This window comes from Miniopterus schreibersii (assembly GCF_964146895.1).
Source record: "Miniopterus schreibersii genome assembly, chromosome: 12".
Lineage (NCBI taxonomy): Eukaryota > Metazoa > Chordata > Mammalia > Chiroptera > Miniopteridae > Miniopterus > Miniopterus schreibersii.
The window spans coordinates 28,388,673-28,404,482 of NC_138112.1; the positions used below are offsets into that span (position 1 = coordinate 28,388,673).

At 36.4% G+C, this 15,810-nt stretch overlaps 1 protein-coding gene across 20 annotated transcripts in view; it reads left to right on the forward strand.

Moving 5' to 3' along the window:
• The window catches only part of DLG2 (discs large MAGUK scaffold protein 2), a 1,618,243-nt gene that overhangs the window by 1,152,601 nt on the left and 449,832 nt on the right, over window positions 1-15,810 (forward strand). For all 20 annotated transcript variants that reach the window (XM_081155084.1, XM_081155073.1, XM_081155097.1 and 17 more), the window contains one exon: window positions 5,825-5,994. In XM_081155084.1, coding sequence (XP_081011210.1) covers window positions 5,825-5,994 — 170 coding nt within the window. The remainder of the gene's footprint in view (window positions 1-5,824; window positions 5,995-15,810) is intronic.

Consider the following 15,810-nt stretch of genomic DNA (forward strand, 5'->3'; position numbering starts at 1 on the left):
CTGTGGAGAAGTACTGTGAGGAGTCCAGGAAAATCCCTCCCTCTTCCTGAAGCCCATGCTTCTTTCCTTATATCTTTTTTATTCCCCATCTATAAGCTTTTACTATTTTGTAGTCAACATGGTAGGAAATTACCCCAATATTAAGCCTCTCTCTCTCTCTCTCCCATCCCTTCTCTCTAAAAATCAATAAAAATATCCTCCAGTGAGGATTTAAAAAACAAACAAACCTATAGAGTTATTTATTTTAAATAGATTCTGATTGTTTGTAAGTGATTGTTTTATTGAGTGTGTGCAGTGTAATTCCCCAGCTAGTGTTTCCTATTGGATAATGGATTATTGCATTTCATCCAGCACATTAAACATTGATCAGGTTTCTCCATGATGTAACCCTTTGGTCTGTAATTAATTCATCTATTTGACCAAAAACAGTAGTACTAAATGGAGACAATAAAGGATAAGTCCATTAGGGGACACACCGTAATAATCGATAGCTACTGCAGAATTTCAGACCCTGTGACCTAACACCTCCTTTTGAATCAAGCCTTGAGAGGGCCTGAGTGTGGCTGGGTGTAGTTAAGTGGCAAGGACAGAGCAGGCATAAGTTGATGGGTGGGAATTCTGCCAAGTGTGCTAATTTTTAGAAGCTTTCACCAAAGCTGTCATAAAGCTATAGTTTCTATCAGAACAACTGACTGTTTTCTTGGTGGTAGGGGAGGAAGAACATGAAAGGAGAATTAAGTCACACTTACTAAAAGCCTCATTTTTACCTTTTTCTTCCCCCAAATCATATTCATCATATCTCATATAAAATTTAAAAAATTCCTTCAGTATCTTGATTGTAGCTCCCTCTTTCTTTCTCTCCCTTTAGTATCTTTTTTTTCCCTCCAGGAAGGTCTCTTGTCATCCTTTCTTATGCAAATGGTTTTGTCTTTTTTCAAGACTATAATACCATACTGTTGTTCCGGCACTGCACTGAGTATTTCACAGGCATTATCTCATTTAATCCATACAACCATCGTATTATTCCTATTTTCAGGTGAAGTAACTAAAGCTTTGAGATGCCAAAATGACTTGCCACAAATCCCACAGTTCCTACGTTCTAGAGCTGGGACAACATCCCATTTGTACCTAAATGTAACCAGGGCTCCTCGGCCCTTGTTCTTAGGTTCTCTGCTGTGAGATATGCCCATATAAAATTTTGGAAGAAATGCAAAAATGGAAATATGCTTTTAAAAATATACATAATCTCTACATTCACAAAAAAACAGAGGTGAAACTTTATCTTTACTTCCAGTATTTTTTTATTAAAGTTATTGGGTTGACATTGTTTAATAAGCTTATATGCATTTCAAGTGTACAATGTTATAATACATCACCTATAGATTTCATTGTATGCTCATCACTCAAAGTTTAGTGTCCTTCTGTCACCATATATTTGAGTCCCTTTACCCTCATTAACCTCCTCCCCCTTCCCTCTGGTAACCACTATACCTTGTAGATGAGTATTTTTGTTCTTATTAGCTTGTTTGTTCTTTCATTTGTTGCTTCTTCTATATCCCACATAAGAGTGAAATCATATGATTCTTGTCCTTTTCTGTCTGACTTATTTCATTCAACATGATGCTCTCAAGATGCATCCATGTCATTGCAAATGGTAGTATTTCATCTTTTCTTATGGCTGAGTAGTATTTCATTTGTACCGCATATTCTCTATCCAGTCATTCATTGAAGGACACTTAGGTTGTTTTCATGTCATGGCTACTGTGAGTAATGCTGCAATGAGAGAGGGGTACATGTATCTTTACAAATAAATATTTTCAAAATTTTGGGGTATATACCCACAAGAGGGATTGCTAGGTCATACAACATCTCTATTCTTAATCTTTTGAGGAAACTTCATCCTTCCAAGATTTTTTTAATGCATAATGAACAGAAATTTAAAATTTTTAACACAAGAATTTGGTGATTATTTTTAGTGAATTAACAGCCTTTAAAAATGTGTAAAATCACCTTATTTGACAAGAGAATGTACTTTAATATCTATGAGAAAGGATATATTACATGTTATTTTAAATTATGTCCTCAAAATTGAACATATAATTTGTTAAGTATTATCTGACTTTTCAGTGGTACTATATCAAGCTCAAGAATATCAAATTGTTTAGTGCAAAATTTAGATGTGATTTTGTGGACATGCTAATGATGAAATGTTCTTTTTGTTTCTAAGATATTTTGTGCAAGGAAATGTACCAGAAAGTCCAAAGGAAATAAGACTAGGAAAAGATTAAAATTAATCTTTTAATCTCATAGACTGTTCTGGTTCACAAAAAGAAGATTGTAGACTTATGTCGGAAACAACAAGCACTGAAAGAGTGAAACTATGAACTTAATTACACGGGTAGAGTAGAGAGAAAATTTGTATGTGGGTGGCTTTCTAAAACAGTGGGTCAGAGGTATGATAAAGGCTGTACTTTTTACTAGGACAAAGCATTTTTATGAAGCTAGTAATATATTTATATGTTTCAAAATGAATACAAGTGGTGGCTTTACTGACAAAGGTTATCTACTGGTAGAGAAAGCAAGTTCATTTTAAATAGCTATGACCTTCTAACCAAATGCTATTTGAAGTGACTGGGAGGAAGGGAAGTTGAGTGAGCGCTTCAGTTTGGTTTGGTCTCTCCTTTCGATTTTAAGAATTTGAATATAAATTCCTTCCTTCACACTCCCAATTTGTTTTTTAGTTTAAAACAATCAATTCTGAATAACTTTATGTCAGCACAGGCTCCAGAAAAAGACGAACCCAGTTAGGAATGATGTTCATGCCCTCACCAACACTGTACCTTGTCAGTAAAATTTAATTGTCTGCAAAGTGAGAATCAATGCTTTCTAATTGGTCTTATTTAAATGCAAGCAAATAAATGAAGTGACCAGAATGGTATGGCATATAGTAGGCCTTCTAAAAATTTCAATTTCTATTCTTTTTACCTTTTAACAAATCCTTGAGCACAGCACTTTTGACTCACCTATCAATAGCTCTCACTCTCAGATGGGTCTTGTGTTACAGTGTACACATACATCCATATCTGTTGTCTCTCTGGTTACTCCTCCCACTAATTCTGGGCATGCCTACTCTCTTTCCATGGGAAACTTAAGTTCAAAAGAGATGAAGTAATTTGACCATGGTCACACAGCTGATCCACAGCTGGGACTCAAATCCATGCCTCTGACTGCTAGTCCAATGCTCTTCTCAGTGCACTAAAGCTGCCTACTTCATCCACATGCTCACAAAAAAACACCTGATCTAGGCTGTGATTTCCTTACCCCAGCAATTGACAATTAAGGTTTACACTGTATACAAAAGGAAAGAATTTACTTGTTTGAATAGATACAGCATGTAGATTTAAAAAAATATATCAGCCATTCTCTTCTACAGCAAGCAGTGTTTTAAGATATGATTAGTATTCTGAGCACAGGGTGATGGTAAACATAATGTTTTTGCATTATCATGAGATGACAAAATTACCCACTCTCAAAGGACCAGCTGCTGCAGGGAGGCTGGTGCCTGTGATGCCTACATTCTCAAAACTATTTTAATTGGTAGTTTTCCGTGAATTATTTTTTAGTCAGTCAGAGAGGAAATGTATGTGTAAACCTATTAAAGCCATAGCATCTGTTAGAATGATATTATATCGCTAAATCTTAGTAAGTGAAATGTTCCATTTCAGGATTTTGAGGCTAATTAGGGTTCTCATTGAGATAAGAGTTTCCATAACTCGGCTCCTCAAATAGGTATAGAAAAGTTATAGACAAAAATGATAAGAAAATTCTTTCCATACTTTTTATGTAATAGTTCTACTATCATGTTATAATTTTGAATTGATGCACGCAATATATATGAAACTGTTCCTCACATTAGGTATACAGCAGGTCCTCAAATAATGTCATTTCATTCAATGTCATTTCATTATAATATTGATGAGATGCCATTGGAACTTAACTTTTGTTTATATCAATTAGCTTATGGTAAAATTGGTTTTGTTATATGTCGTTTCACCTAAAGTTGCAGAACCTATTGATGACATTGAGGACTTAACTGTATGTGATCCTAAGAGGAAAGAGCCCAGATTTTGAAATAGGGAAACGTAAGATCATATCCAATCTCTACCCAAATTCCTGACAGATTTATACAAAGAATTTAACCAGTTGGAACAACTCTCACTTCTATCATGTGGATAATAAATTTTATTCCACAAGATTATGGAAAGGATCTAATACTTAAGAAAGTTATAAATCAATAAATTCTCACTGCTTCCAGTAACAATAATTTATTAGGTGTTTACGATATACCAGGGTCTGTGCTAAGAATTTATATGTACATTATCTCATTTAATTTTCCCCCAAAGTCTTTATAATAGATATTATTATTACATCTATTTTACAGATGAGAATATATATGGAGGCTTAGAAAGGTTAAGAAAATTACCAATATTTATAAACTTAGGAAATAGAAGGCTCAGTAATTGAACTTAGACTTATTCTTTTATTCATTTAACAAATATTTGCTAAGGAATAAATATCCTGAACAAATTTGGGCACTGTTTAGAAGAAGGAACTGGGGAATGGGAGGTGAGTAAACAACTGACCCTGTTCATCTCACCTGGCTACTGTGTGGAGAATGGATTGAAAGGTGACAAGAGAGGATCCAGGGAGAGTAAGTAGGAGGCTGTTAAGTAATCCAGGTGAGAGATGACTTTGACTTCAGCCAGGGTGCTAGCAGTGAAGATGAAGAGCCCTGGATGGACTGCAGATACACTTTGCAGGTGGAGCTGAATGTGTGGTGGTTGTGGGAGAGGGGAGTCAAGCAAGTGCCACCCCTTCTTTTTCACTCTGAGCAACAGAGATGGGCAACACTAGAACAGATACTCAGAGTGAGGAAAAAGTCTTTTTAGCCTCAAGCTACATACTCTTAATCATTACTAATATCATCACTAATTCTTATCATGGATATAAAAGACATTTGAAGTCCATGGCCATATAACTACAGACTATCTAGAAAGCTTATTATTCTAATTCATATTATTCTTTTCCCTGAGAAAATGACAAAAAGGAAAGTTTACTGTAGACTTTATCATAATTCTTAGCTTTCAAAGTAAGTATCTAGGGCAAGAATTATATGAGATTCTTTTTTAATTTTGTGAAATCTGAACTTCAACACCTATAGCATTGTGAGATGAATTTGAGAAAACGAACAAACAAACAAACCACTGGAAGATAATTTGCCAGAAAACAAACAGGTTTCTTTTAGATGATGGAGTCATATATATTTTTTCTTCTTTCTACATTGTTTTATTTTTCAGATTTTCTAAAGTGATTACATATTCTTTTTATAACTAGTGAATTAAAAATTCAAGAAAAAATAATCTATAAAGTCACATTTGTTATGTCTATATAGGAGTAAGTCTATAACCCTCAGTCCAACCAATTAAAACCAATCAAAATTATGATGTAACTGGCAGAGACCTTAAAATATGTGGCCTTCTAACTACACCAGGCTGGATGCAGTCCCAGTCAGAGTGGACTGGAGTTCACAGTGTGGGGAAGACTGGGAAAGCTGAGGAGTTCAACGTGTGTGTGTGTGTGTGTGTGTGTGTGTGTGTGTGTGTGTGTGTTTAATTTCCTTTATTTGAAATATCCTTTCCAAATGAAAGCAGTTTAAAATTGCTTATATTCTTTGCTCCCCACTTCACAAGGTTAGAGGTCTTAATAATATTCTTTCCGAAAACTCCTAGACACTTCTGACCTCTGCCGTTTTCCTTGCTTTCAGGGTCAATGATTGTATCTTGCGGGTGAACGAGGTGGATGTGTCAGAGGTGTCCCACAGCAAGGCGGTGGAAGCCCTCAAAGAGGCGGGGTCTATCGTCCGGCTGTACGTGCGCAGAAGACGACCCATTTTGGAGACTGTTGTGGAAATCAAATTATTCAAAGGACCTAAAGGTAATAAAACCGTAAATGGTTCGCAGTAGGACACCAGTGACAAACCATTTTGCTAAAGTTTATGCTGTAACCCATCTATGATGTCCTCTCTTCTTTTATGCTCCAATATTCAGTATATAACAAGAGATCTGAAATCCCATAATAGTGGTTTTTATAGGTGGTAAAGAAACCAAAACTATAAATGTGGACTCAGAGAAGGAGAGACTAGATTTATGTAGGCATGCCCTTATAAACAATAATAACAACAACCATTTATATTTTTTCTATAAATTTTACATCTTACCAGAGCATCATGACTTCGCTGGCATATTAATACTTTCTAATTTTTTCTGTATAAATGGTTACCCCTCTCATTTGGAAAAATAATAATGATGATAATAATAATTGAAATAATCTATCCTGAAATAACATCATATTTTTACAACACTGTTGTGATTTGTTTTGATTTTGTAATAGTCGTATCTGTTATACTCACAAATACTGAATAACATTTTATACTTGCAATAGTCATAATTTAAGATTTATTTTTCTGAAATGTTCACGATAATTACCTCTCTTGAGGTAACTGCAGTTACCCTGGGAAAATCATATGAACAGGGAGATAAATAATTATTTTCATTTTTAGGAACAGTCCTTTGAGCTCTACTTTTCAGAATGACAGCATTTAATATTAGCTTAACAGTATTTCCCATATTTTAGAAAAATTTGATAACTGCCTTAAGTATATTAAATATTTTAGAAGATTATGAGTTGATGGTTACTATAATCTTTTAGTAAATCACTTCTCTTTCCCTTAAAATCTATTTTATCACTAATGCTATATACAATTTAAAATAATACCTATACCACCTTCTCTGGAAGGTGGAAGTGGGTGATATTTAAAATCTCAAAGGAGCCAGACAGGACTGCATTTAAAAGCCTCGTCCTGCCACTTGCTAGCAGAGTGACATTGGTTGGACCAATCCCCTCATTATGAAATGGATGTCGTTATTGGTAGCATCTACCCCCATGGGGTTTATGAGAATTAAGCACTTAACTAATATCTAGCAAGTGGTGAGCCGCAGAACTTGCTGGTTAAAAGAGGAGACTCAAGAGCCAAAATGCTAGGTGTGAACCCGAGGCCTTGTTAAACTAAAAATAAAAAGCCAAAGTGAGAGGAAGCAAGTGTTCATTTTAGATCAAAAAGTATTGTACTTCTAGGAAGCACTGATTCAGACAGAAACCCAAATAGTGTTACAATTATGAGGTGAAGGCAAGGGGTATTTATGAGAAAGGAAAGGGAGATAATTGCATGAATAGAAGGGAGGCATTTCTATTGGTGCTAATTAGCTAAGGATGGAATTTCTACAGGTACAAATAAGCTAGTTTATTTTCTATCTACACATGGTACTGCTAATTCTAAAGAATGTCCTTAATTTGCAGTCCTCATAGTGAAAATGTCTGCTCTATTAGTTTTACACATAGTTGTTTGGAATACAGTGTTGGGCTAACCCAATCCGCAGGTTATTTTTTCCAGTTCAAACATTTCCAAAGATTTGAGGAGCTAAGACCAGCAAGGCAGATCCTCCGGGATGGTGGCTTTGACTCCATTTTGAAATGTCTCCATTTATGTCATTTTTCCCATTCTGCAGTTTACTAGTTCTTTAACCTTGGGCAAATTGCTTAAAATCTCCGAGCTTTAATTTCCTCTCCTACAAAACATAAATAATAATAGTGCTTGCCCCTAGGGATGTTGTGAGGATTAGATGGGTCAATTCACATAGTGGTACAAATTGATTTCTCAAAAATATATATGTTTTTTATATATATTTATATATATATATATATATATATGTTATTTGTAGTATTCTTTGCTACATATGGTTTTGGCCTTCATAACAATTGTTTGGCAATGTAATGAAAATACTCCAAGATTCCTCATGGGCTGAATTCAAATGCATTAAAATCACAGAATTAAATCTGGGGGGGCAAGACAGGAACTAAAGCGTTTCCTTACCAGTGTCTGCTGGTATGAAAGAAAGGACTTTCTACCCTACATGTTTACTAAACCTATACTTGGCGAGGTGTTTTAAAGCAGAACAAAATGAGCCTCACACTATTTCTGTTAAAAGGATATGCTCTATATAAATAATGTGTAGATATTTCTACAGTTCAGTTACCAGCAGTTATTCAGCACAGCCTTAAGGCAAATCCTCGTTTTAGTCCCCAGCGAAGCACTGCGGTTCATTAGCAGGCCTCCGGCTAGCGGGGCCACTTGATGGCTGCCAGCGGCTCAGCAGAGCACTTAAAGGCTCTAGAGAACCTATAGACAGAGCTCTTTAATTTTATCAGGAATACTTTTTTATTTTATTTTAACCTTTATCTTTGATACCAGGGCCCCCTCTGGCTGGTGTACTTGGCTCTGAACTGTTTACTCCTTTGATCCTGAGGGGAGCAGGAATTGCCCAGGGACATGGAAGTGAGGACAGTTGAACTGTAATCAACCAGGCAATAACCCAGTGACAGGACCCAGTGTAGGGCTCCGGGGTTGTACCTGGGCTTGGTTTACTGAGACAAGAGAACAAGGAACTGTAAGAACTAAATTTATATTCCTGAAAGCAGATTCCTTCCAAATCCTCGTAGAGGGGTGTGGGCCTGTTGGGCCTGTTGGGATTATGGTGGGCCAGTTATGCTTTTCTCTATTGTCACCATACAAATGTCACTGATGGGGATTTGTTTCTCTGTGTAAAGCATATTGACATACTGGGGAAAGAACTGTTTTAGTCCGTGTTTAAGTTCCTAATGCCTGTTACGGTGCCTTAAATTCAAGAAGTGCTGAATGAGAGTAAATTGAATAACTACATTGTATTCTATACTAAATCTAATGATCCCTGCAATCTTGTCTTCTCTTAGAACCTGTAATTCTTTATTTTTGAATGATGATATTTTTAAAGGAATTTTTACAAAGGGTGGGAAGGATGGGGGACATATGCAATCCTGCCAACAATAAAAAAAATAAATTTTTTTAAAAATAAATGTTTACCAATGTTTAACTCATGTCATGGAGACTCCTGCAGTGTGAAGGATGAATATGTATCAAATGTGATCCTGGTGGGAGAATTAGGAAGTTCCAGTGGGAAAGCGAGACATAGAGTCAACTCACTTTCCTGCAAAGCAGTATGAAATCAGCTCTGTGATGAGGCCTGCACTGTTATTCCCTGGTATCTTTTTTTTTTAAAATAAATATATCTTTATTGATTTCAGAGAGAAGAAGGGAGAGGGAGAGAGAGAGAGAAACATCAATGATGGGTGTGTCATTGATCGGGGGCTTCCTGCACGCCCCCGACTGGGGATCTAGCCCACAACCCGGGCATGTGCCCTGACCGGGAATCAAATCGTGATCTCCTGGATCCTAGGCTGATGCTCAGCCGCTGAGCCACATCCAGCTTCCCTGGTATCTTCTGAGCTGCTGCCCCAAGGCTGGATCTCAGAGCAATTGAGTCTAAGTCCTATGCACAGCCCTTTAAGAGGAACTGCCTGGGACTCCAGAAGCCCTCGGTCTCACTCAGCTTTAATCCCCACTAGTTTCTACAGCCAGAAGTTTTGGGACTTCTCTTTCTGGCACTGAAACCCTGGGCTGGGGGTTCTGGTGTGCGGCTGGGACCCCTTGGTCCTCAGGGGGCACTTCTGCAGTGGTGATATCTCTCCCAGTTTTTAACTACCACACGTGGGTGTGGGACCAGCCCATTCCACTCTCTGCCCCTCCTACCAATACCCGTCTCCTTATATCCTTAGTTATAAAACTTCTGATCAGCTAGATTTTAGCCAGTTCTCAATGATGGTTGTTCGTAGTTTAGTTGTAATTTTGATGTGGTTGTGGGAGGATGTGAGTACCTGCATTTACCTAAGCCACCATCTTGCCCGGAAGCACTATTAAATTTATTTTATAGACATTTTTAATGCCCGGACTATTTTTATTTTGTGATTATTCTTGGTTTTGTTTGTTTTTACATGGGTTACAAGGTAAACAGTGATATTTCTTCCTGTTGTATAGATAAAATATTAAGGGATTCTTTAAAAGAATAATTTTTGGCAGAATCAGATTTACAGTTTTTCAATTCTATTCCTTGTGTTTATTTTATATTTGTACAAATTACTATTTCTGAGATCACCTTTGGTGTATGCAATTCTGTCTTTATACAGGGCTAATCTTCCCAATATTCAACTGGAATCATTTGGCTGGTCATTTATGGCCATGTAATACAGTAATGAAAATTTGAGTAATATGCAATACTCATTTAGAATGTCTTTTTTAACAATATGTAAAAATTTTCCTAACCTCACAGTTATAGATTTGGTCATTGCAAGCAGCTGGGGTGGCTATGTGTGGGCAGTCGGTTGAGAAAAAAAATGGATAATTATATACAGGAAGCAGTGATTAGGCAAATCCATTTAGACTTGCCAAGCAACCAGAAATAGGCAAGGAAGAAAATCAGAAGTACACATGTGGTTTCCCAGGAAACAGGTTTACAATAAAAGTCTTTCTAGTGACTTTCCCAAGAACACTCAAAGTCATAACTTCTAAGGAGCTATATAGCTAAACACGTGCAGACTATTGTTTCTGTGGCTTAAGCCAAGCCTATATAAGAAAGGAAATGCCTTCTTTAAAGATGCCCTTGTTGCTTAGGGATAATATAGTTGAAGTCTAAATTCTGAAACCAAAAGTGTGATGGCCATGGCTTTACTAATATTCAAAAGTAGTCTTGCTTGAGGCTCTATTTCAGCTGCCCCATTCTTTAATAAAATCTGAAAGAGTGTTAAAGTCTATCTAGCAGCATATTTCAGCCATTCTCCATTATTTCTAAAATGTTTTTAAACATCATCTGTTTAGAGAGATAGAGGTTTGCATCAGTGCACACTGAAAATGCAGTGAATATTGTTGTGCTCTGCTTTGTACAAGAAGGAAAAATAACTAAAATACACTAACTGTAAAAGTCACTATGCTAGTGGTCATTATAATGTATATAATTCAACCGTTAGAAAAGCCACATTTGTAGTGGTGAAAGTCTTGGACATCTTTAAGTACCTATGGGACCTGGAGCAAGTATCTTAACCTCTTTGTGCTTCACCTTCCTCATCTGCAAAGTGGATATAACTTAAGGATCTAATTCATAAGGTTATTTTCAGTATAATTGTACATTCTCAATGCATTTGATTATATATATTATATATATAACATATATAATATATATATACTTATTAGTATCATAACTGGCTAAAAGTTGAATAAAGAAAAGCAGCAAAGCACATACTCATTCCAGTGCTTTAAAAGTGCCTTATATAGTATTTCGCGTGACCCAGTCCTTTAGTTAGTACTAATTTTTGTTGAATTAATGAACTGAAAGTTAATGAAAAGTTTTTAATATTTAGCAGTTTCAGATGGAGCCAAAATATATTTTTGTATGTTAACTCAGACTGAAGCATATATATATATACATATATACATATATATACATACATACATATATAAAGTATATATTTCTTGCTATAGCATTTTATACCCTCAATGACCTCCTCTCCTCCAGCAACAAAATTTATTTTCAGACTTCTCTCTTCTATCATTGATGCAGCTCCTGATCCAAGTGAGCTGGACTGTGTACAGTTTCTTAAACGTGCCCCTAGGCCTTTGCTCATCCCTTTCCCACCTCTGGAATGCCTTCTCTTACCACTGTGACCACTACCTGTTGACATTGTATCTGTCCCCTAGGAGCCAATCCATTTCAGTTCTACCTTCTCCACAGAGCCATCACTCACTGGCCCAATCAAAAGCAATATTTCACTCCTAAGAACTTCTAACATGCTTTATTCCTTCCTCGTCTTTAGTTACCAGGCCATCTAGGCAGTCTATAGGGCCTAGAAAGGATAGATTAGACACAAAGAACTCAAAGTAAGGAGATTCACAAGCTTATAATTCTAACACTTAAGACAGTGTTATGACCTCTACCCTGTGCTAAATTCAAAGCACTTAGTGAATGCTCAAAAGGAAAGTGCAAACTCTATGTTGAGTCTGTGACCAAATCTAAGTAGAAATGGGAAGAGTTGGGGTGAAGAGATGGAGGAGAGTCCAAGACACATGATGGCCATGGCTGCACTATGGCAAAGAGGAAGAAGAATGACTAAGACAGAAGCTGAATCATTTCACTGCCCAGAGGGGTCCCTAAGAGGGCAGCCCTTGTGTTGGGCCTTTTTTTTTTCTTTTCTTCTCATAATTTACAGAAACTGTTCAAGAGATTGGAACAAAACAGTGTTTGAAGCATCTAGCACTTTGTTTAACAGGAAAATTAAACAAAAACAGATTTCCAAATTATTGGGGATTTTTGTATAATTTTTTCTTAATAGCCTGCATGACATATATAGTCCAGCTTGGTTCAATATCAATTTGACATGTGTCTTATATTACAGACAACTTCTCAAACATCTAACTTGAAGATTTCCAGATTGTCTGCATTTGCATACTCATTTTCCTTCTCTAGTCTGCCCTTGTTCCTCCATCTGCTCTTGTCTTTTCTCTCTGACACTAATATGACCACAGCGAACTTTCTCAGTGTTGATGTGAGAAACCCCAAATTGTCTAGTTTTCAGAGGTGGTCATTTGATAAATTGAAATTCTGCAACTTGATTTTTGTTGTGTAGTCCTAGAGCTGCAGGTATCGAGCAAATAGGTGCTCAGTGAACACTGAATGAACTAAGATTTTTATTGAAAATTAAATACACTGCCCTTATACATAATATAGAGATTGCCTGCAATGAAATTCTTTTTATTTCCTGTCAATGGATAGCTTTGCTGATGGACTACTATCACCTGCCTACAATAACTGGAAATGTTTAGGTTTCGCAAAGTTTTCAGCCACCCAGAATTCAGCTGTTTCTACAAAAGCAGTTCATCAGACCTCTGGGTAAAAATGAAACACAAATGTTATGCAACTGTTTGAATACTAGCATCCAACAATTTCCTGCATCAAGAGACACCATGCATTTCCCTTTTTCTTGCCACAGGGTAAATTATAATTTATATTCATGTTTTAATGCACGTGCAACTGTGTCTCTAAATGCAAGGCACAGTGTGCTCTTTATTCAGACCCATGTCCTGGGCTCTGAGTTCTAAGTGGTAGGTAGACCTATTTGTGGTGAAGGGCCATTCTTAACAATGGTTTGACTCTTAATAAGAACAAATGAAAAATTCAGTTGTTTGGCATGAGGTCTCAAAACACTGCATTTTCCTTTCAGTGCTAAAATATTTCTACTCCTTTTGATTTACCAAAATTGTTCCCTTGAGGACACAGGGAGATTTGCGTGAGTGCATGTGTAGTGCAATCTTTTGTTGAAATACTGTATTCAGAGTCAAAAAGAAAATGCCTAACTATTTGTGGTAAGCCCAGGAAATAATCTTCTTGAGAATAAATTGTGGCTAAATCACCACTCCCTGTCCCCTCAAAGAACAAATCCTTACAACACATTGATGAGTTCACCTTGTTCCCAGGCACTTTCTGCAGAATTTCTTGAACACGTACATGGTTTGTTTCTGATTATTTCCAGATAAAAGACATGTGCTTGTGGGTTGGAACCCTCTTTCTTTCAGCTAATATTTGATCAGTCTTCATAATGATATCTGCAAAAAAGTTCTCTCCTAAGACCTCGTAGCAAATGATTTCTTATCCATGAAAAAACAAACTACAAGTATTGCCCTTGCAATCCCCACTGTTTTGTAGGATATAATGTTATGGGAGAGTAAAACAATTGATTACGTTTGCTGACTCTTTCTGGAAATTAAGAAATGAAGCTAAGCCTCTGATTTGCCCTTAGAAGCTAAAATGTGGCCATCGTGTTTTTGTTTTTAGTTTATTTCTTTGCTCTTTAAAGCTAGCTCATAATTTTTAACAGAATTTATGATCAGTGGCTCCTTGAATAAATCTTTAAAGTCAAAATTATTTTTACCATGGAAACTTCAGATTTTAAAATGCATTGTACTGGATGTAGTTTTATTTTTTTGACATTCAAAAGTTTTATAATTCACACAAAAAACTGTTTACCTAACTGTGACTATGTGCTGGGGTAAATATTTACCTGTGTAGCACTTTTTAAAGTTTTAAAAAGGAGTGTGTTGCCATGCTAAATACTATGACTAGAAATCTTTCTGATTTATGGTCAGAGCAAATCAATTTTATTAAAAGACTTTAGGATTTAGACCAGTACCTAAGTTTAAATCTTTGCTGTACCTAACTATTAAATGGACACATTAAGTCACTACGTTGGTGTTGGTAAGGATGAAATGAGGTACCTGGTATATCTCAGTGCCCAATACATTTAAATAGTTCTTCCTTGTTTATTTTTTTAAGAAGCATGTAAGTGCAGAAAACAATCATACATTCACTCAACAAATATTTTATTTTAAAAAACGTTTATGGCCCTGCTGGTGTTGCTCAGTGGCTGAGGATCGACCGAAGTACCGAGAGGTCATTGGCTCTATTCCCAGTCAGGGTACACGCCTGGGCTGTGAGTTCAATCCCGGGGACCTGCCGGAGGTACCCAATCAATGCTTCTCTCTCCCTCTCCCTTCCTCTCTCCCCCCCCCAAAAAAATCAATAAAAACATTAAAAAAACACACACACAATGATGAAGCTAATCAGTTCTAAGTGCTAAATCAAAGGAATGACAATAATAAAGAAGTTTGGGCTTTTCTCCCAAATACCTCATTAGAACACTGGCATTCATCTGGATTGAAATAATGCAGGCCTCCTCTGCTGGCTGGCACTGCCTTCATGCTAAATTCATCACAGTCCGCTAACTAATGTAAATGGATTTACATTTTGGTTCCCAACTCATCAACTAGTGTACATTAAATCTTTCTCCTTTTATAGAACATTGACATCCAATAAAATCAAAGCTTGCAGTATTTTTTATTCATAGACCATGACTTCTAATGCTATTAGCTGTCTGTCAAAAAAGCCTTGTACTACATGGACTCTGTCTCTGAGCGTAATTCAGTTGCAGCTGGGTATCTTGGGCATTTTATCCCTTATAGAATAGTAAATAGGAAAGATAAGATAAAATCTCTATCTTTAATATCCATTAAGAAAGCCAAATTAGGGATTTTTAACATGGAATATGCTGTGGCTTAGCCAGTTATGAAATCCCACCAAGAATCTACAGAAAGTTGGAAATGTGCACAATAAGATGACATTAGGAAAGGTAAGAATTGTCAGTCAAGGCTAAAAGGGGAGCAGTGAGGAAGAAAGGAGAGTAAAATTAACAATGGAAACAGACAAGGCACATTTTCCTAGGTGAGTCAGTGCTTATAGTCGTGAATGAAGAAGACATATAATTTGTTCCACATAGGCTATCAGTCTTATGAAGAAAAGCTCAGTAATTACTTCCTGGGAATCTAAAAATAGTGCTGAGTGTTCATAAGTAGTTGAGTCCTATGGGAAAATGTAACCTTCATAGATGGATTCATTTGAAACAACTGAATGTGGTACATGTTTTTTTTATAAATAATAATTTTGCTGTGCAAGAATTCATAGGTGTGAAACATTTTAAACTCTCAAAACACACACATTTGTTCATGTATTTAACAAAACATTAATTGAATACCTCTCGCTCTAGGACTAAAAGTTGGGGATAGAGACATGGTGTAACCTCAAGGGGAATAGTCGCCCCAGTACAGTGTGTGAAATGTATGTGTGTGTAGATAATTACGATACCACTGGTAAATATTTGTAAAGGCTTTTACAAGGAAACCTGGACCAAGTCTTCAACTTCTGCTTTAATGCTCTGGGA